The sequence below is a fragment of the Trachemys scripta genome, chromosome 4 (assembly GCF_013100865.1).
Source record: "Trachemys scripta elegans isolate TJP31775 chromosome 4, CAS_Tse_1.0, whole genome shotgun sequence".
NCBI classification, from domain to species: Eukaryota; Metazoa; Chordata; order Testudines; family Emydidae; genus Trachemys; species Trachemys scripta.
The window spans coordinates 56,739,886-56,764,976 of NC_048301.1; the positions used below are offsets into that span (position 1 = coordinate 56,739,886).

General features: G+C 39.5%; 1 protein-coding gene across 1 annotated transcript in view; it reads left to right on the top strand.

The window, feature by feature from the left end:
• Window positions 1–307: 307 nt before the first annotated feature.
• The window catches only part of RYR3 (ryanodine receptor 3), a 563,198-nt gene continuing 538,414 nt past the window's right edge, over window positions 308–25,091 (top strand). The window contains exons 1-2 of the mRNA XM_034768994.1: window positions 308–382; window positions 6,997–7,291. Coding sequence (XP_034624885.1) covers window positions 7,145–7,291 — 147 coding nt within the window. The 5' untranslated portion in view covers window positions 308–382; window positions 6,997–7,144. The remainder of the gene's footprint in view (window positions 383–6,996; window positions 7,292–25,091) is intronic.

Below are 25,091 nucleotides of genomic sequence, written 5' to 3' on the forward strand. Positions count from 1 at the left end.
TTCTGAAATATAGTTGGAAAACAGATTACTGCTGTCCTACATAAAATATTTTTTGTCATATTTACCAGCTTGATACTTAACCAAAGGTTTTCTTTCACTTATACCACCAGATGGCAATCTAACATAAAGTTTGGAGATCAGTCAAAATAGAGGAAAAAAGAAGGGAAGCATAGCAAATAATTACTTATTATTTTCATTGTACAATCTTCAGTGTTTTTCTTTATTTGCAATGTTCTTTACTATGTTTCCGTCCACCATAGTAAGAGAAATGCACAGAGCTGGAGCAATTGCATTTCACTTGATCAACGGAACCTGGAGATCTTAGCTGTTTAGGCAGCCTGCATGCTCAACAGAGATCTTTTCCTGATCCTTCTTAGTGTTGGTAAGTGACAGCAGCATTTTTCTTTTAACTAACAGGGCAATCAGCTCTCCATGCAGGTCAGCATAAATAACATTTTATATTTTGCCAGCAGGGAGATACTACAGAAAAATAGCATTTGAGAGTTTTGTTTCAAGAGACAAAGCAGATCAGCTCCATTTTGCACAATAGCATCTTGTACTTGCAGCCTCTGTAATCAGGAAGTCATAGGAAAGCAAGTGGTTCTTGTAAAGAATCTGTATTGCAGAGTGCAGAAAAACTCCATAACCAAAAAGGAACTGGAAGAGGTCTGAGTTTCAAAACTCTGATAGAAAGAGTTTTCTAAGGTTTAAAAAAACAAACAAACAAACAAGGCATCAATAATTTGTAAAACTTATCTCTAACTCATCTCTAATAATATCTCATGAAGACAATTTCTCCCATGAGATAATATTAGGATGCTATGTGACTGTATGACAGACTTCAAAAGCATGTGTCACGTTGTGAATATATGGGAGTTAAGAAGTATGTTTTCCTGGCAGAGAGCCTGAAAGACCTGAGTCTGTTCTTGAATACTGAACTGTGAGTCTCACAGTCTTCAGCATTGAGGCTTCAGGCAAAGAAAATGGACCTGTAGCAATTTCTAATTTAGCAAAATAAATTCTTATTAATAAAACCTCATTTTATTTTAAATACCATATCATTTATTTTAGAACATATGATGATGCAAACATATTGAAGAACTTCATTTTGATATTAGAAGTACTTTTGGCTTTAGTTCCAATAATTACATTTCCAACTAAGTGAAAATAAAGCTAACTTCAAAACAAAACCGCAAACGTAAAATAGCTGAAAGTTTGAACAAGAAAGCTACTCTAGTTTGCCCTTCAGAGTTGATTCTGAATGGAATAACCATTTTAGGCTTAGCACAATTTTTTCATATCTTCTAAAGCTCAAAGTGATCTGTTTTCAAATCTTCTCCATCTTAAAACTGCCTCACTTTGGAAACATCATTGAAGGTCTCTACAGTGCCAATGGAACTGTCCAACCCTGCAGCTGCCTCTTGCAAAAGTGGCTAGGACCTTTTTAGGGTCTGAGCATCTCCTGTGAGTTATTACCTTACCTCCCATTGACTGCAGTAGCATTTGAGGGTACTCAGCAATTTGTTAGGTTGGGCTTAAAGCAGTACTGATGATGAGTATGTAGTGGGTTCCATAATATGTTAAAAATAATTGTATCAAACAAGATGTCCTGAGTATTCAAAACAAAACCAGCCCTGATGAAAAACCAGGATAGTTTTAAACACATAAGAAGAATAGAATCTTTGACAGCACAGGAGAGAACAGACATAGCTAAAATTCTAATATTTAGAAATGCCTATAGATAAATCATATCTCTATTTAAATTACTAGAAAACTAAGAATCTGTTGGCAAATGTGTCCTTCATCTTGTCCTTTAAACCCATAATTATTCTGGTATAAGTTGTAATAATTCTAATTACATAGCAGTCTATTCCCCCCAAAAAAGTAAGAAGTATAAACTTAGAAGAACATAGACTGCTGAAATTATAAATAAAATGGATTAATGCTCTTACTATTCCAAAAGCAACAGATATTATTATCGCAAAGCTTTTCACTTACTGATGTCCAAGGCATTCTTTTCTGCCATCTATGGGAGATCATAACTCTCAGTAGGAGTTGAACATGAATTCGTTGCTAGAAATGGGAAGAAAAATGGTAGATGGTTTTCATAATGCTACTGTACAGGTTGGAGATGGGAGCAGGATACAGACAGCGGCATATTATCGCCTAGGCTGACAAGGCCTAGGCCTAGGGTGGCAAATATGCAAGGGCAGCAAATTTGAGCACCCACGGAGAAGCTCCCCTGCTCCAGCTCAACTCCTCAGTGAGTGCGCTGCCACGTCCTGTTTCTCTCCCCTCCCTCCCAGTGCTTGCATTGCAAAACAGCTGTTTCATGGGGGAGGAGGGGGAACGCGGCGTGTTGGGGGAAGAGGCGGGGCCAGGGCGGGGATTTGGGGAAGGGATCCAATAGGGACAGGGAGGGGGCGGAGTTGGGGTGGGACTTTGTGGGAGGGGTTGGAATGGGGACAGGAAAAGGGTTGCGTCGGGGCGGGGCCAGGGGCGGGCCGGGCTGCAATTATTTCAGGGCCTAGGGGCAGCAAAATCATTAATCTGCCACTGGATACAGAGGAATATAGCCCAAAGAAAGATTAACTATTGCGGAGCAATTCTGGTTTATAGATTTGAATATCAGAAAGGACCATTGTGATCATCTGATCTCCTACATAATACAGGCCATAGGACGTCTCCAGTGCTTAATTTATTATGAAAGAGATGCCGGGGCTCAAGCAATTTTTTACTTTCATAACAGATGCGACAAGCCTGAAGTGCTGGGGTTCAGCCCTGGCACAAATTAAGCACTGGACTTTCCCAATATAGAGCAGATCTTTTAGAAAAACATCCCATCTTGATTTAAAAATAGTCAGTAATGGGGAATCCACCACAACCCTAGGTAAATTGTACCAGTGTCCAGTTACCCTCATTGTTAAAAATGTGCACCTTATTTCAAGTTTGAATTTGTCTGGCTTAAACTTCCAGTCATTGGATCTTGTTAACCTTGGTCTGCCAGATTGAAGAACTCCTTGTCAATTTTTTGTTGCCCATGTAGATATGTACACGCTGTAATCAAGTCACTCCTTAACCTTCCCTTTCTTCAGCTAAACAGATTGAATTCCTTGAGTCTGGTGAACATGCCTCAGAGTGATAATCGTTTAATCATTACTGTGGCTCTTAAGTTTATCAACTTCCTATGATTCCCATAAATGCATTTTGACTTAAAAATTGAAACAATTGACTCTTGGTGACCAGCAGAGTGAAATCCTATTGATGACATTCATCCCAGTGCAGACTGCCTGCAGATCATTTAAACCCTACTTAGAACTCACCTTAAAGGCTTTAGGGGGAGGTCTTTAAGTGTTTGGTGTGGTTTTTTGGTGGCCTTCTGAACTGGTGTGTGTTTCATGCTTACAACTGTAAGAGCACAATTAAACGGAACACATGCACCCCAAGGCATTGCAGACAGCCTTTTCATTTGTATGAGAAAATCAGTTACGTATTTCCAGTCTCTTACTCACTGTTTTAGAAAGAAGGTCAAATGTTAAATCCTATATAGTACGCAAGAGCTTTCCTGGGAAGAGACTAACGGAACCAGCTATTATCCAAAGTGTGTTGTGACTCAGTTTTTGAGCTACGATTATTACAGAGACAAACAGTGTGGAACTACCCACCCGAAGCTGACACACTTCTGAAAGTGCCAACATATGCATGCATGTGCACACACTCATACCAATGAGCTTTGTGAATATATTTTAGAAATCTTCTGATCTCTTTGATTAGTCTAAACCAGCCTTGTAAAAAGCTAACACAAACAACTAAAAATTGTTTGGCTCCAGATATTTCCCAGTGGCCACAGCATGGACATTTAGTTTCTGTTGTCAAACTCTCCACACTACTGTTTCTCATTGCCAGGCTGGTGCCACTATAAAAATTCTGACTTATTGGTTGGCGGCAGCAGCAGTAAAGCCTGCCAAAAGCCAAGCTAGAAGCAAGAACTCATGTGAAGAGTCGTCATGAATCTCTTAGTAAAAGGCTAGAGCTAGATGTTGAACCATAAGCAGAGCTACGTGATAGCAGCATGTCTGTCCATCGTGATGACAGAAATAAGGATTTATTTGGAAGATTTGTTTTTGCTTCTTATATTTTTTTGTGGAACCGAAGATTTTTATTTTGAATAATTTAAGATATCATAGTCTCTGCCAAGAACGGATTCAGCTGGAAGATGCACTAAGGGGAATGGCTCCAGTGAAGAAGCCCCCTAAGGTCAATTATTCAGAATCAGGATCATTGTGTATATTATGTTCACCCAGTTTGTGTCAACTGACTATAAATATGGCCCAATATGGTCAAAGTGTTTGCATTCCTAATGAAAGTAGTTATACTTCCTATACTTACTACTTTCCCTGAAATGCACACCTGGCCATTTCAGACTGAATTATTAAAACTGCACTGAACTGGAAGTAAATTGTTTTCAATTGCAGCTTCAATAAATCTGTAAAGCTGAACTGCAAGAAAAATTAGAATGCAGAAATTAAAAAATCAAAGGGATTGTGTTTTGTGTAAGTGAGACTTGTCTGATTAAGTGCATCTCCATAAACTGCTAGATCTCAATCTCAGAGGAAAACCTGAAAAAATTGACAGCTTTGGCTTCTTAAGGAGACTATAAATTTCATTACACCATACCAACTGAATATATTTCTCATTAAACGTGTAGACATAATACTAAGCAGAACAAAACTAAAGAATACAAGTACTGTACAGTGGTATTGCAGTTCATTTGTCAGTTTTAAAAACATGGATCTAACCAAAATATTTTGTTAATTGAGGCAGTAAATTGTTTCCCAAAATAATGTGTAGAGTACTTTGTAAAACTGAATGCCAGGCAAAGAAAAATTGACAGCCTTAACAAAAAATGAACAAACAAAACTGCTGATGGGAATTGATATTAGGCAGAATGTTAGTTCTTTGTGTGCTGGTTTAATGCTATGAGTTTCAGATCAAAGTAAGAGGATATTTAAAGTGAATGTATCTGTTGGTTTTAGAAGTAGAGCGTGAAATTCTGGCCCATTGAAGTCAATGGCAAAACTCCCATTGATTTCAGTGGGGCTAGAATTGTACCCACTCTTTTTTTACAAAACAGAGATATATGCATGCTCGTGATGTCAATTAATTTCATGTGCCTAGTAGAATCTCTCAATGTAATTATCTGGAACCAAACTTTGGTACTGAACATCCCTGTATTCATAAAATGTTTGATATTTTGTTTTTGAAAATGCCCATAGTTTTCAAATGGGCCAGATTTAACTCAAGATTCCTGATGCTTTTAAAATGTGTGGGGTATTCCGAATCCAGATCAGATATTACTTCTGTAGCTGCAGTCCATTTTTATTTTAACAGATTTATCAACTGTCACTACTTTCAGGTGACCACTGAACTAGATGTTCTAAGCTAAACTAAAGTATAGTTTAAGAGCATGCATCATATACATTTTGCAAAGTTTATTAGTCGGTTCTAGTTTAGGTACTTTTCATATGCAGTAGCATGTTGTATAGTATGTTTTACTATAAGACCCCACAGAAAACTTGCCCTAGCATAGCAAAAGTACACATTACTGTATGCCAATGTCAGTGTAAAAAGATGGATGAGAGAACACAGGACACAAGTCTCCCACCTGCTGCTGTCTTCTCAGAGGAACACAGAGTGGCCTGCTTTGATGTATTTGGGTATGGATGGTAGGCTCACTCTTTTCATTGAATTTTCCCAAGGATATTTTGCTTCCCTAAGAAACCTTTTGGGAGTTCTGGAGAGGTCTCTCTTCTCATCTCCCCATTGTGCATTGAGATGGAACAATGGGAGGAGTGGGTCTCAACCCTCTTTCAAGTGTGGTTGAAACTGAATAACTGATTTCCAGAGCAACAAAAATATCAGCTATATTCGGCAACTGAATATTTTAAGAAGATATGACTGCAAGGGATCCAAGTCACCATTTTCATACTGTTGGAATTGGATAGGAACTAGGGCTGATCAGGGCTCCAGTTGTACCTGAGTACCTCCTCTTGCAGAGGCACTTGCCTGGCCAAGTCAGCACACGGCTTTTGAGTTACCTCTGCTCAGGCAAGTGCCTGCTCAATAGGAGCAGGAGACCAACTGTTTCTCCACAAAAACCCTGCTCTTCCTGGATACCCTTGAAGTTGTAAAGAGAGAGTGAGAGCAAACCCTTGAGGGACCTAGTCCTGAGGTTGGGGAAAGACAGATTGCTATCCAGGAACCCTCTTCCCTGGCTGGTTGCTACACTTCCTTGAATTAAGGACATAGAAGCCTTATGGTCAGTTTGGACCTGGTACACCTGAACACCCCAAACTTCGAGAAAGTGGTGTTCCAGTTTTATCCCACTCATTTCAGCATTTGCTATGGATGAAGTAACATATAATTGCTAAAGATTTTTATTTGAGTTTCACTTTAACTTGGATTTAAAGTTATTTTAAGTTTTGTTTTTAACATAATTGTACCTTATTTTTTAACTGAAATATATATATGAGCCACTAATAACATGTTTCAAGTGCACTTTCACAGTGCTTCAGATGAAAACTTTGCAGTCCATAGCATGACTCCGACTGAAAGAGACAGCTTTAACAATTACACGTAGTGGCATTAGACCATTGAATCGTCTTGCCAATGAGACTCACAGCTGCTTATGCGGAGAAGCAATAAATAGAAGTTAATGTGAACAAGCTGAAAAATCCATTATTAAAATCAGCTCTCCTATGTGATCTGTATTCCTATCCTTTGATGTATAATCAGTAGGTCCAGAGTTGCTGAATTGGTTACGTTTACATGCAAAACTGTAGACCCTAATCTCTGAAAATGGAAGTGTGAGCTTTGCTTTTATTAACACTTCACCATTAACGCTGCTCTGGACAGACATTGATAAGGGATGGTGGGGGAGAACTACTGATGCATGGAATGTTTTCTGCAATACCTTAACAATAGGTTTTTCTCTAGGGGGCAAAGAGACAGAAAGAAAGAAAAGGAATTGCTTGCCGTGGAACTGGAGAAGCGGTGCAGTTGGTTCTGGCAGTGAGGGGGTTGACTGACAGTCTGCAGTGCAGTGGAGTTAGCTGGGCTCCCTATATGGCTGTGGATTAGCTATATGCTAATACTGATAGGAGAAGAGGAGCTGTACCGAGCACAGCAAGCTGCCAGTGGAGGCAATCAGAGTCTTAGCAGAGCTGACTCCTCAAGAGCCATGGCTGAAGGGGGTGAAGGAGGGGAAGATGAAATACAGTTCCTGCGAACTGTAAGTATCTGCTTTTCTGGGTCATGCAGTAAATTGTTTTACTGTGTCTTGTGTCTGTTCCTGCTATACTGCATTAAAAATGAAATGTTATTTCTGTGCTGGCTTTGCAAAGTGGGAGGCTTGATTTAGTCAGTAAAAATACAATGCTAGAATGTGAGCTGTAATAGCATTGGGCAACCTCAATGGGTTCTTCCTTAAATCTGCTCAATAGCTTGCCTAGTACCAGTTTGGTATAGGGAGATCTATTTCCGTTGTAATCCATCTGTGTTTGAAGCGTCCCCATCAACTTTGTACTTGGGTTTCTAAATTCTGCATGCCAAATATCTGACCTCTGAAACTTCTGTATAGGTTAGATTTCACTGACATTAACAGAAGCTTTGCAGATGGGAGAGCCCTGAAATGATGAATAAACCAGGCAAGAATGCCCCCTGGTAACCCTCTTCTAACACAAACACAGACAGCAACACACTTTTGTGAGGGGAGACACCAACAGATGTAGGGGTGGCAGCTCCAGAACTGTCCTAGGATATTTTCTCAGTTTAAAGGAGGTTTATTTTAAAAGGAAGAAGGATTTCTTTGGCTAGGAGGTGTTAATTAGTGAAATAGCCTGCACCCAATGTAATTTTCTATAAACAGCCCTCACACCATTCTTCCTTAAGGCTTTATACAAACCTACTGACAACCAATTTGGGCTTTTAAGCAAGCACTGTTCACACATTAAGTTTGCTAATGGTGGTGGGGGAGAGTCCTTTTTCTTAACTCCTTTTTTCACCCAATACTGATACTGTAGTATGTGTTAAAGTATAAATGGCAGGAGGAAAATCCTGTTGGTTCAAGTGTGTTCCCTCCTCCCACACCCTTATCACTCCTCATTCATTGCTGAAAATGTTTCAAGAACAGAGAATCCCCAGCATCGGTGATACAACTTTAAAAAGCTAAGATTCCAGACTAGACATGCTCACCACCCAAAATAGATGGTTGCCACACATCACTTCTGGGAGGGAGGTGGCGGCTGCCACTGCTTATGTAAACTGTTAGGTGTGATGAAGTGTCATTGGCACTTCATTGCCTGTGAGAAGTTTATGAAAAAACAGATAATCTCACTGAAGATTAGTCTTTCCCCCTCCCCCGCACACTGCCCTCACACTCCACTGCCATTTGGAGAGGTGCCTCTTTCTCAAGATGTGCCTGATAGATACCTCAGCCTTGGGGAGAAGGTGCTCTCTTCCAACAATAAATCTTTGAGTGTCCTTCATCTTTCTAAGATGTTTCCTTCACAGAACACCCTTCCTCAATAACAACATGAAGAGCTTTGCCCCTGTGTAGTTGAGCTGCCTGCCATGTGAGTTAGCAGTGACTGCTGCTGTGACCCTTTCTCGCTGTTCAGGGGGACTCTGTTGTGATCCTTTCCAGCTGAGACAGAATGAAGTGCTAAGCACATGGGGGTTGAGGGGAGGCTGTAGAGGAGTGTTTCTTCTCCTTGCCACTAGAGAACATTATAGGGGAAGAAAGCTGCTCCTCTTCATTTGCCAGGACTGTGCTTACTCCTTTTGCAGTCCCAGGTTCTCCTTGCAGGGCACAAATGCAGCAGCTGCTGCTGTCTCCTCTCCACATAACTTGCTTCCCATTTGAGGAAGTGGAACTTGCTATTAGACCCTTTCCAGCCCTCGCCTACTGACAGGGAATGATATCATTTTATTAAGTACTCTGGTACTAGTGATGAGGGCCATAAAAACTTACGTTATTTACACCTTCTATTGCCTGAATATTATACTCATGCATGTACACAGTATAGCAATTCTTATTAACCTGTTCATTGCACTTTTTTTTTCTCTGTGGAATTGGATGGCCTATCGGAATCTTTCCCAGACCAAAACTCATTCACCTATTGAATGTTCCACAGACTTTCTTCAGAATAGAATCTTCTACTGAACACATCCATCTCAATCAGAAAATGGGCTATCATTTTTTGGACCTACAGTCTTTTTTTCTGAGTGCGTAGGAGCCCAGTGCGCTGGAGCCACTTTGCACTAGAAGTGTCTCCTTTAGGATGACATATAAAACAGAAGATCAAATCACGTGTGAGCCTTAAATATCGTATGGCATTTAAAGAGCAGCTGTTTTAACCCTGTTGGTCTAGCAAAATTCCGTTTTGCTTTCGTAAAGCAGAATCCCCCATGTTTTCATTTGATATGGTGTTCTTCACTTCCAGACAATCTATTCTGTAGTTTAGCTGTGTTATCATTTTTTAAGACTACAACCTTCGCACATAGAAGTGGCTTCATTTCAATAATGGGTGAAGTGATATCTGTATTCATTTCTAAAATTTGTCCACTTTTTTTCATATATATTATTCCTGCCCCAAAGAGCTTGCAGTCTTTTTGTTCTATGAGTGTGTATTCAGTGCCTAGCTGATTGGGGCCTTTAAGTGCTACTGTGATGTGAATAACAGAAATAAATAATTAGACTTACTAATTTAACAATAACTCTTCATTCCCACCCCCCACCCCATCCCCGCTATTATCGAAACATTTTGAAGATGGACTATACATTCAGGATGAAGATATATTTTCCTCTTGGTCTGTACAGTTACATAGTTGCTACAATCTTCATCTTTTGAGCTTTATTTAGTGTTGCCTTTGATAATATTTGGAATTGCTTCTTTAAATTAGTCTTCAGCTAATGACATCTGCCCCAACCTTTATTCAGGAGACACAGTAATTTTGTGTGTGTGTGACGTCTGAAGGAAGCAAGCAAAACAAACATCTGATACGTTACAAGTGTTTCTCACAATCTACCACTGTCCTTCAAAGCCCTTCCCCCATACCCTTTTGTTTGTAACATACCACAGGAAGGGGTAACAGATTATAACCACACGTGTGTGTAAAGCAACATGCGCTTCTGTGAAACTGTGTATAAATAATGTGAAACAGCGTAATTTATCATTATTACGTGTTGAAAGGGTTGGAAAGATCTCACCGTTGGCCAGTGTGGATTGGTGAGTGAGAGACACTCTCAATCAAGTCTATCCTCAGCACTGATTTTACTGCTGTGATTGAGATTGCCAGTGACTCTTAGCCATTCTATTTTTTTTCTAAACTTATTTCTCACTTTTCTTGTTTCCAAACCAACCAAATATGAGGTAATGTGTTGAATCAGACAGCATTTATGTTGCTCCATTGAAAATACTCGCATAATAATTTTGTAATGGGGGACTGATGAAGGAAACAAAATGAAAGTAGTTATACTCACATTTAGTGAGTGTAGGCCACACTAATTTTCCAGGTCACAGTCAATGGTGTTGGGGGGTAAGATTGATAAGTGAGTCTATGGTACATTAATGTACAATACATTAGCATTTTGCTGGACCTCATCCCACTAGACATAATTTCCATTCCCCATCCAAATGAATCACAGGTGGATCGCAACACAAATTAGTGATTCTTCTTTCCCAAGTGTAGTGACTTTGACTTGCTTTCCATAGATCCTTACAGTGTGTGTATATGCATACACACCTTTTTCCCTTAAACTTATTATAAATTCTAGCTATGGACAGAGAACAATGACCCTAACAATATTTTTTTAATTGTGTATTCTGCTCCTGACTTCAGGTTGCTGTTGTCCTCCAACTCCCCTTATGGCTTCTCTCACTGATACAATTGCAGAAGTGTGCCGAAAAAATGCACCAGAATACAACCATTACATAAGAATGTATGGGTAGGAGAATTAAATTGCTCCATCTAATGTACTGTGAGTGCAGCAGTCTTCTATTTGTAAAAAGAAGGTATGGAGGATAATTTTTTTAAAGGGTTTCACTCAGCGACCTAGGCGGAACACTTAGGGCTGATTTTTTTTAGAAGTTTACTCAGGTATGTGTTGTACACATTTACATAGCCAGTTGCACATAGTTGAAGTAATTGTGCACAATAGTGATCTCTCATGTATCTCACTAATTATTTGGATGTACAATTACAGCTCACAGTCAAGATCATTGCACATTTACCCACCTAAACTCTTTAATATCAAGTGCTAGATTTCCATTGTGTGGGTGCGGAAAGGGAGATGGGCATGAGTATCCGAATTAGTTGTAAGAAATTAATATCTAGAATCAATGTACTGTACTTTAGACCGTCTCTAACTCTTGGTATTAGCCAGGGTTGTTTATTAGAAAAACTAACCATAGCTTTAAAGAGTATACTGTAGCATTACACTTTGCTCCTGATTAATGTTGTGTAAAGACAGTTCTTTCCGGATAAGCCTAGCAGATGTAGTCTTATCAGATCTGCGTCCCTGGTGATACTGCAGTGTAAGTATGAAACATTAAAACAATCCGTCTGCCACACAGCCGCTTAATATCTTATATTCCATACTAATTATTATGTTCACTCCTGCATGCTGGTCTCTATTTTCAAATATTTAACACCGATCTGAGAGGCTTGATTCACCATATGACAGAGTGGCTGCTCATATTTTGGTAACCAGTTTGATATCTCTGAGCAGGGACGTAACTAGGAATTTCAGAAGTGTTCGAGTACTAGGGAGAGGTCTTGGACAACAGTCAGTCTCATAACTGAAGATTTCAGCAAGCTCAGGGTGACCAGACAACAAGTGTGAAAAATCGAGACGGGGTTGGGGGGGTCATAGTAGCCTATATAAGAAAAAGACCCAAAAATCGGGACTGTCCCTATAAAATCGGGACATCTGGTCACTCTAAAAAGCTGCACCCGGAAGTTACAGACAAAGGGCTACAAGAGTGCCCCCTCCAACTCTCAGCATCCACCCCAACAAAACTCCTATGCCAGGCCTATTGAGGGTGGGGAGGAGTGTAGGACCAAATTAAGTGGCATTCTCCCACAGCTCCTTTAGCTCCTGTATAGCCCTTTTATGCTGCTAGAGAAAGGGCTAGAATTGGCTCCCCCATATTCTCTCTGAATTAACATGGGCATTATGTCTCTTGCCACCTAACTGTATTGTTTTGCATCAAACTAACCAACCATAAGTGGATTGCTTAGTCTGAGAAGAAACATAGGGGAAAAATTAACTCAAAAATGTAAGACAAAATTGCCTTAAGAACTGGTATGGACAAAATTTTACATGTAGTATTCTTCCATTTCTCCTCCACTTTGCACTTCTAAATTTCCCCTTGCTTTTCTTGTTCCCACAGTTTTTAACAATTGTACAAATTACCCTTTTCCTCTGTAGAGTTTTTTTATATATAAAATAACAGAATATAAAGTCCAACTCTTCTGTCTTCCATTGAGTGTTAGAAAACACCAGAAATAAAGTCTAACTTTAAAGATACTCCCTCAGTATACACTACTGTACCTCCAACCCAGCCACTTTCTCGTCTTCTTTCCCCTCCCTTTGGTTTCTACCACACAAACACCACCCAGTTGTATCTGCTTCTTGGCACCAAGCTACTCAACCTCCCCCACATCCCTCCCTCCAAATAGTATTGCTCCAGCTGCTCCTATTTCTGCCCACCCATTGAGTTACCTCACCCAAAATCCTACTCCTAAAATCTTCTAATCTCGTCATCAAAAGGAGGTTTCCAACTGCATCAGCTGTGCTGGTCAGCAGCCAAGAAATTGATGACTCATACTGATTCATTGGTATGGAAAAATGTCCTTGCATCAGGACTACATCCTTTTATGGGCAGGAGGATGGTTATGACAAATGACTGACTTCACCAGGGCTGATATTGCACAGCATGTACCCTAGTGCAATGTCAGTGATGCTTCTGATGGAATCTGAGGTGACAAGGTAGGAATTTTTTGTAATATTTTTATGAATCCTGTATGTGCCTAAGTTTCCCCTATGTGGTGCATTGTTACCTAGAGGGGTGGGAAAGGACTGGTTGTTCTCAGGGCAGGGTGAGAGAAATAGGTGTGGGTGTTGCCTAGGTGTCAGGGCCTTAGTCTCCATATCAGTGGAGCATCTGAGAAGACAATGGCAAATTCAATTGCCAGGAAATTGACACCTAGCAACCAATGACCCAGAGGGATATGGGCTTCTCCTTAGAAGCTGAACAACTATCCCCAGCTCAAGATTCAAGGACTGGAGAGGTATGAGGTGAGTGATAAGAGCTGGCTGCTGGAAGGAGTTGGGGAATCTCCCCTGGAATCTGACAAAGGAGGTCAGACCAAGACAACGCTTGAACCAAGGGGTTCACTACCTCTTGGCTGGGCTTGAGGCTAACCTGAATGCACTATGCTTTAGCCTTCAGCTCCCTATACTATCCTAAGGACTTCCTAAGCTGTATTCCAGTTAATGAATAAACCCTAGAGTTTTGTGACAGTGTCACTGGAAATGCTTGGTGAGGTGCATTAATCCCTGAAGAGCGTACAAATCTCCATCAGGAGTCTGTCTCAGTTGGACTTGCTGAACGGAGCTCACTGTGTGAAGCAGGAGTTCGGAAGGCCCAGAGGTCCGGTCTAAGGAGGCAGTGAAGCCACATGACTTACCCTGCAGGAAGAGTGAGACCCCTGGGGGGCTGGCACACTGTAGGGATTTCTCTTAGACACTGTTCCAAAGCTGGAGCAATAGCATCAGTCCTGTGGAATTGAAACATCCAGTCAGCTCTTCTGCTACTAGTTAAAATTCTTCTCAAGGCATTGGATACCTGAGTATCATCCCTCTCAAACTGTGTAAAGCCCCCCATTTCTAGCCTGGGAGAACACTGAAATATCAGCCTTCAGAGTTGTTAAATTCTTACATATAGAAAATTGTCACTGCTCCAGGGTTGAATTGTATCAATCCAGACAGCGGTAATCTTGGGCTCCAGGCAGGTTTAATTCTTTGAGGAAATTTCATAATGGGGTTGGGGGAAAAAAAGGAGGAAACCTTTCAGTTTGATGTGATTTAATAAGAGGGCAGCAGTTCGAAGCTGGTTAATGGTTTGGAAATAGAACTGGGCAGTGTTTTTTTAACTTTTGAAATGTTTGTTTGGCCCAAACAATTTTTCTTTCAGCAAGATGTAAAAAAAAAAACCAGTTTCACTTTAAAACTAATTGGATTTTTTAGTTTGGCCTATGAACCAAAAAAAATCAATTATTTGCTCAGCTGTATTTGAAATGTTATAATTCATCTTGAGGAAAGATAGATTAGTGGGCAGAAACCAAGTGAGGCAGTCTTACTTAGACTGTAAACTCTTTGGGTCTAGTCTGTCTTTCTGTTGTGTGTTTGTTTGTACAGCACCTAGCACAATGGGATGCTGGTCCACGACTCGGGCTCCCAGGCACAATGGTACTACCAACAAACAACTGTAGTCATAGAATATAACATGGATCTCCCCTCTACATGTGTGGTGTAAGTGTATGTAAATAGGGTTGCTGTTGTCCACTCCTAAACAAATGCTATAAATACAAGAAATCGTGACTAAAGGTTCTTTCAAAGTTTAGAAGTCACTTTCTCTACATACATATTTCAATTAAGACTCACATGTAAGAATGAATAAGAAATGAAATTCACTATTCAACCTTAACTTGATCACTTAACATTACTGTTTCTCATCGTATTGAACTTTAGTTACTGATTGAGAACCATACACGAGAGCTTTATTTCCTCTCCCTCAGGAAATTTATTCAGTTTTAAGATAGGTGCTCTACTGATTCTAGAGTCATAAAGGAAAATCCTCCCACTCACCCCACAGCAGTGTACAGTCAATGTATTATTTCAATATTCCACTTTCTACTGAGGTATCAGGTATGATTTATGGGCAGAGAATCTGATATTGGAGTTGATGTATTGATGATCTGAAATAGTAAATCTTGCACAGCACCTAATTGTAGAATAATTGGTTTCCAAGGACCCTAGGAATCATTGTATTAAAGAATAAACATAGATGCCATTTAACAGAACTTCAAGTAGGTAGTTAAAACATGTCCTGTTTCATAGACAAGTTGCTTAATATTTAGCAAAGTTGTAAGGAATCATCCTAAAAATAACTTAATTAAACAAAAACTCACTTAAATATTATACTATATCAATAGCAGGGAAAAGTAAAAATAGAACTGTATGAACTTATTAATCAGTTTAATAATTTCAATTAAGAAAATGAAATGTCACCAATTTTCAAATTGTTCTGTTTTTTTTTTTTTTTTGAAAAAAAAATCAAACATTTCTATTTAATTTGGAAAAGAATTATTCTTCATTTTTACAGTAGAAATATTTGTAATAAAAATAATATAAAGTGAGCACTATAGACTTTGTATTCTGTGTTGTAACTCAAGTAAATATATTTGAAAATATAGAAAAACATCCAAAATATTTTAATAAATTTCAATTGGGATTCTATTGTTTAACAGTGTGATTAAAACGGCGATTTTTTTTTTTTTTAGTTAATCGCGTGAGTTAACTGCAATTAATCGACAACCCTACTAATTACATATGAGCATTTGTGACAACGCGGTTCTGGCGGAACCCAACTGAGAGTGCCAACTCAGGACAAATTGCTCAAACAGGGCAGTTACAGCCCAAGGCTGGAGGTTTTTCCACCTCTAAGGCAAATCAAACCAGCCAGACTAAGAGGACTTCGGTCTCACCCCACTGGCTAACCGCAAGTCTCACAAGCAATCTCCTTAGACACTCCAGTTTCCCAGTATTACCACCAGTGCCACTCGTTATGGGGACAAATGGTTATGAAAATCAATACCCAAGTAAAAGAAAAAGGTTCTCCTGATCCCAAAGGACCAAGCCCCAGACCCAGGTCAATATACAAATCAGATCTTACCCACAAGTCATGCTGTTGCCAATCCTTTAGAATCTAAAATCTAAAGGTTTATTCATAAAAGGAAAAAGATAGAGATGAGAGTTAGAATTGGTTAAATGGAATCAATTACATACAGTAATGGCAAAGTTCTTGGTTCAGGCTTGCAGCAGCGATAGAATAAACTGCAGGTTCAAATCAAGTCTCTGGAATACATCCCCTGCTGGGATGGGTCCTCAGTCCTTTGTTCAAAGCTTCAGCTTGTAGCAAAGTTCCTCCAGAGGTATGAAGCAGGATTGAAGACAAGATGGAGATGAGGCATCAGCCTTATATAGTCTTTTCCAGGTGTAAGAACACCTCTTTGTCCTTACTGTGGAAAATTACAGCAAAATGGAGTCTGGAGTCACATGGGCAAGTTCCTGCATACTTTGCTGAGTCTCAAGGCATATTTGCCTTCTCTCCATGGGTCCATTGTATAGCTGATGGTCCTTAATGGGCCATCAAGCAGGCTAGGCAGAGCTAACACCAGTTTGTTTGGGATGTCACCCAGCAGCATAGCATAAGTTTGAAATACAGACAGTATAGAGCCAATATTCATAACTTCAACTACAAAATTGATACACACATATAGACAGCATAATCGTAACCAGTAAACCATAACCTTGTCTTAGACACCCCATTTGACCCCCTTTATACAAGATTTGCGTGCCACTACAGGACCTTGGTTGCAACAATGATCTATATGGCCCCAGATTATATCAATAATGTCACAGCATTAGCCACAATTGGGTTCTAAATCCATATTCAGATTTTGAATGTTTCAAAATTCAGGGGGTGTTTGAATGTAGTTTTGGTTTTGACTCATCACTGAAGTGCTTTTCAAAAAATAATTTGTACTACTTTTAAAGGTGCTTTAATATAGATTTACAATAGACCATGATTCCAGTTCTTCCTGTGAAGGAAATGGAGCAACATCACACACAAGTTCATTGTGTTGAAATCTACATAATGATCACTAAAACCAAAATCCAAAGACTCTACACTTTCTCCCCTCCTTTACCTCACCCCGCCCCCTGATATCCTGCCTGGTATCAGGAAGAATTTTTCTTTTTGCCAGTAAACAATTTTGTATTCAATGGTAACTTTTGCTTTCCTCCTAACCTTCCAGTATTGACCTCTGCAGGACACTGCACTTGATGAATCAGTGATGTGATGCATATTTGCAAGTCTACTCCAATTGGGTCAGTCTGTATCAGGTAAAAAAAAAAAACAAGGCTACCTAGCCTCAAGTGAAGCTTTAGTCCTCCTTTTCCCCCATTTTAGACTTTTTCAATAATCTAACATTTTAAATCTGTATATAAAATATTATGAATCTAATATATCCCTCAGGATGAAATAAGAGGATTGTCTATAGCCGTGCTTTAAGATTTGATTCCCGATGGAGGAAGCAACTATTCACCATCCAATGTGTACAGTTTCTAGCCTGATCAATGGGCAACAAGTTTGACAGGTAACTTGACAAACCCACTGTAGAAAAAGTGCAAGGACATGAGCAAAGTTTTAAATTTATAAATAAGATGATATTTACAGTAATTGTTTCAACCAGACCAAGCTCAGGTCATTCTCCCCTCTGTAGGGCCACCTTTAGCTACTAACTTAGTCACAAGTCCTATTGATTGAAATAGAAGTTTTGAGCAATAAATACTGACTTAGGACTCTTAGAATGAAATTTCCTCCCCTCCCCCTGTGCAGAGAGGTGTATGCATTACTTATGTCCCACCCTCTGCACAGGGGTGATTTTCACCCTGAGCAAACAATGAGAGCTTGTCTGTGACATTCCTACAATTTCATCGAAGGCATCAAGTGGATTGCCTGATCTCAGTGCTTCTCACTAATCCCCTGCCATGTTAACTGGGTATGATTCATATTGAAACCCAGCTGTGAATATTGCCTCCTGCTCAGTTCCCATGACAGTGCTATGGCCATATGTCCAAATGCTGCCAAGTGCATTGGGAACAGACTCAAAAAAAAAAAAAAAAAGAGGGGGTGGTGAGGGAAGACTTATGGTGTGGAATAATAAAACCTGACTGGATTATAAAGAAATGCATTAAAATCAAGGACAGGACACAATTTAAAGGTTATGGACCACCCTCCACTCTCATTTCTATACCCTGATATAAAACATGGATATTCCCAAATGGCACTGGATAATGATGGAAGTCTCTTGTCAAGACTTACCATAGATACTAAAAGGGTGGCCCAATTTAAAAAGAATTACAAAGCCAAATGCTCTTTGAAAGAGGCATAAGTACAAGAAACCATGATAGTAGGGGAACTGTAGCCTAACCACTATTTGGTCTTATCTGGCACAAAGAATGCTAAGCCCTATCATATTATCCCTCTCTAGCTCTGTTAGACTCTTATTTGCTTAGATAACTATGTAAAAAAGCCACCAGGCAAATGTCCATTTCCTTATGCTTTTATTAACAAGTTCTGTTGAAACATATTTGGAAGACACAGGTTTATTTAAACTCAACAGCAGCTTAACCTACTTAGAAAAACCTTAAAAATTAAGAAGTACAGCATAAGGGTTCAGCAAGAGTTTGAGCATTTTGTATAAGGTACTGCGCATCCTCAACTCACATTGATTTCATAGGCTACATTGACATAGTTGCTTATTAGTATCTGGCTACACGTTTCTTTAACTCCTGTGTGCCAATAACTGTAGCAGAAGTTTGAGCAAGTATGCAACTGTAACATCAGTCTTGCTGAAAACACCAGCAATTTTCTTTTAAATGCTCTTCTTCAAGCAATGAAAGGTCTTTTATTAAGTAAACCACTTTTGCATACTATAAATATCATAACTGAATCCAACAAAATTGGCATCAAGATGTGTTGCAAAACTGTAAACACAATCTAAGTTTGTCTTCTCTTTTGTATGTTGGGGATGTAATTGAACTCTCCTTGGATGATTTTACATTACATTTTGACACACCACACACAAGCAATTATTTTGTCTAATACATATAAACACACTTTGGTCAGAGGAAACTATTAAATACTAAATTGCAATGTTCAAATTAAAATGTAAACCAAGACTATTTAAAAAACAAAAGGAAACCATGACAGTTAAGGACATAGTGTAAATTGTCACTTTGAGTGTCATAGTGGCTTTTTCTCTCTCAAATTTAAGTAGCTTTAAAATTTGCTTCCCTTATTAGATTTAATTTTTGTTGAATTGAACATTGTCAGAAAATCCTGCAGTTGGAAAATGACCGACATTTTGCTTCTAGTTTTTTTTTTTTTTTACTTACTTTTGTAGCAGTCCTGATTCCTTTAAAAAAAAAATAATTTTGATACAGCTGGCTTTTTACATTACTGGATGATGCTTGCATTCATGATGGGAAGAGATTGAATGGTCACAGAGAAATTTTTAAAAGTTGGAAGGAAAGGGAGGAAGCTTCTTGAAGTATTCATGGTTTTGCGAATAGAACACATTTACCCAATTTCTTGTAAAGTGAAATAAAGATCTTAAAGAACATCTTGAAAGTATTAGTTTTTGCCATAATTGTAGAGAGTGATGACTAGTATTTAATGCATCACTATCAAAGAACAACTCCATGTAAAATGCACTTTTTCACAGAGTATTGAGTGCAGTCTCCTTCATGGAAAATGTATATTAAAATTTGCTGCTAGAGATTCTGGTAATAGTTTAGTATATAGACCAAACAGGGATACTAGATTGTTGGTATAAAAAGGAATAATTTTTGAATGTGTGAAGTAGAGTTTATATATTAGGCATGTTAAAGAAGTTAGAGGAGTGTGACAGTTTTTATGCAGGTGGATAGTGAGTCTTTGGTACTTGCCAATGGAGTGGAATGATTCTCTCTGATGGAAAGGTCTGAAGTTTGACCAGCTGCTTAGTATTTGTGTTCATCCTCTCAGTATGAAGTGTGTGTTGTTTAAAATGACTACACAGATTAATCTGCAAACAGAGTTGCAAAACTCTTGCTGACCAGATGTTGGAACCCTGCAGGGAATTGCCCACCAATTATAGTTGACTCACTGAAACAGGTGTGGCTCATTAGACTTCATCCTCGGAATAAGGGATGAGTGAATAGCTCTCTGGTAGAGGGGCTGGTATGAAACAAATGCTCTCTGGAAGCAGCCAAACCAGTGGACAAGCCTTAGGCTGTGTTCATGTAGTGTTATTTTGGAATTAGGTTTTGTTAGTAAAGTCAGATGTAAGAATGGGAGGTTTGTGTTTGTGGCCTTTTTTTAAAAAAAAGCCCTTTTGGGAGGCAAGTGGGGACTGCTGAGCTACTCTACCTGGATACCCAACAAAAGATTCTGCAATGCTGTTCTATGTACCAACTGCAGTCTGATATACACTGTTTGCGATATCAGTGAAATGCAATAATCAGCAAATTGAATGGAGGACTAGCAGCAGGAAGTATTTTTCTGGTTCAAGTTGTAGCCTTTACATTGCAACAAGGGATTGGCCAGGCTTATTTAACTACATGGGGAAAAGGTAAGAGCATAGCCTTATGCCAGTATAAAAATGCCAGATTTGAAATATTAAAATGTGAAGTTTCTAAATTTCAAAATTGGGAAGATAAATTTACATTGATAGAATTCATGCTTGTACAAAAGTCTGCAACAAGGTTGAAAATGTGTGGGTTTTTTAAATCTCTTTTGTAAAACAACTTGGAATGTATTTACTCATTAAACTTAACCAGTTTTTTTTCACTTTATCTGCATGTTCTTTCATGAAAACTCTGAAGTGAACAAAATGTTCTTTCTGTAATCCACAACACTCTAAATAAACTACTAAGGAGATTTATCAAGACTAATAATTTAGGGAATAAGTAACAAGATTTTGTGGAGCAAAGTTTTAAAAGCCTAAGATCTACTCTCCCATTTTATGTGCAAAATTTCTGCTGCAAAATATGTACCTGCATTTTTATATCTACAAAATAAATCTGTGTGTGTGTGTTCTTTTGTGGATGCAAGTCAGGCAGCTAACTAGGTAGTCAGGAGTACGTACCCAGCTTTACACTTGAATCCATTTTGTGAGTGCAAAACTGCAAGTGTAATTTAGGCCAGCAAAAAGACAGTCACCTTTGTGAAAATTTTCCCCCTATATCTTAATATCTATGAATATATATATGAATTGGTATAGATTTGTCTTGTCACAGGCTGTTCTTGTGTGAATTTGAATACTACTAAAAGACTGAATGCACAATCTTTTTAACATAGGATAATATGGAAAGAAATGCATGTGTTATCCCTGGACTCTTCCCCTGTTAAACACAATTTTATGGAATTGTCTTGAAGACTTTAATATAAACTTTTTGTAAACATTTAGTTTTAGGAAAGTTCTAAATGATCTGGAATGAGCTATACTTTGTATAGTTGCCAGTTTGATGAAATATGTCCTTATTACTCTCAGCCCACTTCAGAGTTTCAAAAGTTTGTCAAAATCCATTTTTCCAGGTAATCAAAAAATAGCAATAAAGCTCATTGTCTGTGATTGCTTTTTATGAAATTGCAAGCACCTGTCAAGTTTCCAGTGGCTTTTTTAACCATAATACCCTGCTGGTGACAAACAGTAACCCATAACCATTAACTTGAATGGACTTGGAATGTTTTGTATTATAAATTCAAAACCTCATCTGTGCCACACAATGTGCAATAGATGAATTTTCCCCACAAAAGTAATGAGTGGCAAAATTTGGATTCAAATTCAGACTTGTGAAAGTCTGGGTGTATAGATACCCCTTTAAGATTCTGGTTGGGTAAGATCTAAAATTCTGTAACAAGTTTTGATTTGAAAAAAATAATAGCAACACTTTTAGTTGCAGAGCAAATAGTCCACCAGACTATTTGTCAGGGTAGCTCTGCTGTAGTTTTGAGAAACCATCAGTTTGCACCAACATTTCACAAGAGCAAGTCCAAGCACTGGATTGCAATAGTTTTGATTTGGGAACTGGCATTTTCCATAGGAAATTAAAGGTTTGTGTGTTATGGGAAACTATCCTGTCCCCCGTTAACTCTGATTGCAGTGCTGCCAAGTGTCACACTCCTCTCCTCTCATGATACACATTGCCACACACTTTTTGGCAGGTCCATCACACCTCCCTTCAGCTCAGCCTCAGTCTCTCACATTTAGCCAAGCTGCAAGCAGAGCTGCAGTTGTGGTTGCTAGAGGCCATTGTGGCACTTACCAGCCAAGGGGTTGAGATGTTTTTTCTTGCTTCTCCCCTGGCTGCTTGAAATTAGCCCCACTTGGGCAGAGGCAGCTGCGGGCAGAAGCAGCTGCAGCCAGAGGAAGGCCCGGCGGCAGCAGCAGTGGCACAAGGTAAATGACCCAATAACAGCACCAGTTTCTGTCCCCTCAGCCAGCTGCACTGAATGCCCCCAGACAACCTCTGCTCTCTCACCAGGAGCAACCACAGCAGTCACTCTGCAGGTGCCAGTGACAGCCCCAGGAACCTAGCACAGATTCACCCCACAGCAATTGCAAACATGCCATTGCTTTCACTTTCCACACAGACTTCCCTAGCACTCACCTAGCTTCCCTTTATTTCTCCCAACAGCCACAGCTGCCAGTTTTGAACAGCTCCATGCGCTATCAATGCATGAGGCAGGCTGTGCTGACGTGTCACACAGTGCTCTCTACTCGTCACTAGGGCAGCTCCTTGTGGCTGCATCTGGGGATAAGCTTCACTCAGGTCTGATGTCCCCTTTTGCTGCATGCTGCACCTGCTGCAGTGTTTCTCTTGTTCCCTGTGTGTCTGGGTCCTCTGTCTTTTTGGCTTGACCTCTAGTCAGGTCATTATAGTCTTCCCCTTCCAGGGTATCAAAGTTCTTCCACACCAACAGTCTCAGGCAGTATCCATATTCACTGCCCTGATGGTTCCACTTCCCCAGTGGGAGAACCCAGGCCCCTGCTCTACTCTAGGTTCCAGTCCAGGGACCCTATACTTGGCAACTGTGCCTTCAGATCCTATTGTCCCTTCCTGCAGCTTCTAGTCCACATCTAGAATATCAGGGTTGGAAGGGAACTCAGGAGGTCATCTAGTCCAACCCCCTGCTCAAAGCAGGACCAATCCCCAGACAGATTTTTTGCCCCAGATCCCTAAATGGCCCCCTCAAGGGTTGAACTCACAACCCTGGGTTTAGCAGGCCAATGCTCAAACCAAAATGCTCTTCTCCCAGGCAGTAATTTGAGGCTACTGAACCCTGTAGCCTCAAACACACTATCTTACTCCCAGGAAGGGGTTGCAGACTATTTCCCAGCAGCCCTTTTCTGTTGTCAGCTTCCTGCCTTTGTAAACCCAGCCCAGCTCCTCCCCTAGCCGGACTTTATCAGCAGATTAGGCCTTGGCACCCCCTGGCTTTTCTCCAAGTGCACCCATAGTGCAATCTATTGGACTAATTTGCCTCTTTAGGCCTTGTGTGGGGCGGGCATGACCCCATCGCATGACCGTATAGCGAATTTCATCATATCCAGATTAGCTCACTAAGGCTACATCTACAGTATGGTGCTACAGTGGTCCAGATATGGCACTGCAACTGTACACTGCCAACAGCAACAGAATGGCTTTTTCCATTGATGTAGTTAATCTCTCTGAGTGGCAATAGCTAGGCTGATGGAAGAATTCTTCTAGTGACCTAGCTATCTCTATGCTGAGTGTTAGGTCAATGTAGCTAGAGCTCTCGAGTGTGAAGTTTTCACATTGCTGAGTGCTGTAGCTATGCTGAACTACCTTTTAAGCATAGACCAGGCCTAAGTAATTTTGCCATGGAGATGCACAACACTCATCAGCTGTATGATTCAAACTGTTTCAAATCGTTAAAAGAATGAAGGACAGTATTGCCAACATTCACAATATTTGGTGTTTTTCTTAAAGTACCAGCTCTTGAAGTCTGGTAATTTACATGCGAATCTCAGCTTTCATTTTTTAAAATAAATATATTTGTAGCCCTCATGGTTAAAAGTAAGGCTTGAGAATATGAACTCTAATGGCTGGAAGAGGTCACATAAAATGTACCCCACACTATTATTATTTTTTAATCTAATGGCTCTTAACCAATACGTGCTTGGTTGGTTGATTATTTGTTTATTTATTTGAAGAGAGGAAGGTTGACTCTGGAATGGTTGCGGTTGTTAATAGTGCATGTATAGAGTCAAAAACTACAAATACGTTATTCAAAAATTATTCCCCTCACTTGCCTGCCAGGACCTGAGTTCAAGATTTTTTCCCTGCTGCAAAGATTGAAAACATCACCAACACTTATTATGAAGCAATGCAGGGAGTGCAGCTACCTCTCATGAAAAATGCACTTGTGATTAACTGAAATAGCACTGTTTTCTTGGCAGTGACTCTTCAATTGACCTGCCCTCCTGTTAACTAATGCGTATAGGTTACCCCCCTTCTGCCAACACACATGTTAATAGGTATTAATATGGTATATATTAAGTAATTATGTTAAATTGTATGAAGTTTCTTCTTGCTCACTTATGCTAAGTATCCCACAATACCTTGTTAAAAGTACAACTGAGCATTTGGCATAGGCAGCTAGGAAAACTGCCAAAGGCAAGATACATAATTGTTCTATCCTGGTACAGGTAGGGAGTGCCTTCATGGCCCAGATAGCTTAAAATGCTGTTTGAAAACAAGGTGAAAGTTAACTGGTAAATTTTAGTCGTGGATAACATGTAAGGTACTTTTTACTTTTAAACCCATATACTATTAATATAAGTTTTGGGGATGTATTTTGGGAGCACACCTTCAGTGTATGGTGAACAGAACAGAACACACTGCAAAACCTGTTCCCTCGGACAATTGATGTAACATATTAACTTTCTTTCCTGTACCATATTGCTTTGTCTATAGGCAGAATATTGGCTGAGCTTGGTTATTTGGTCTCTTAAACGTTTTTTATAACAAACCAGAAATGTTGTCAAAACCAATTGGTTATACATATTAATCAGAGTGCTCCGAAGGGATGCTATGCAATATTTATTGGTACCAGCAATTAGGCAGTGACCACACAGATTGATTGTTATCATTAACTAAACAAGAG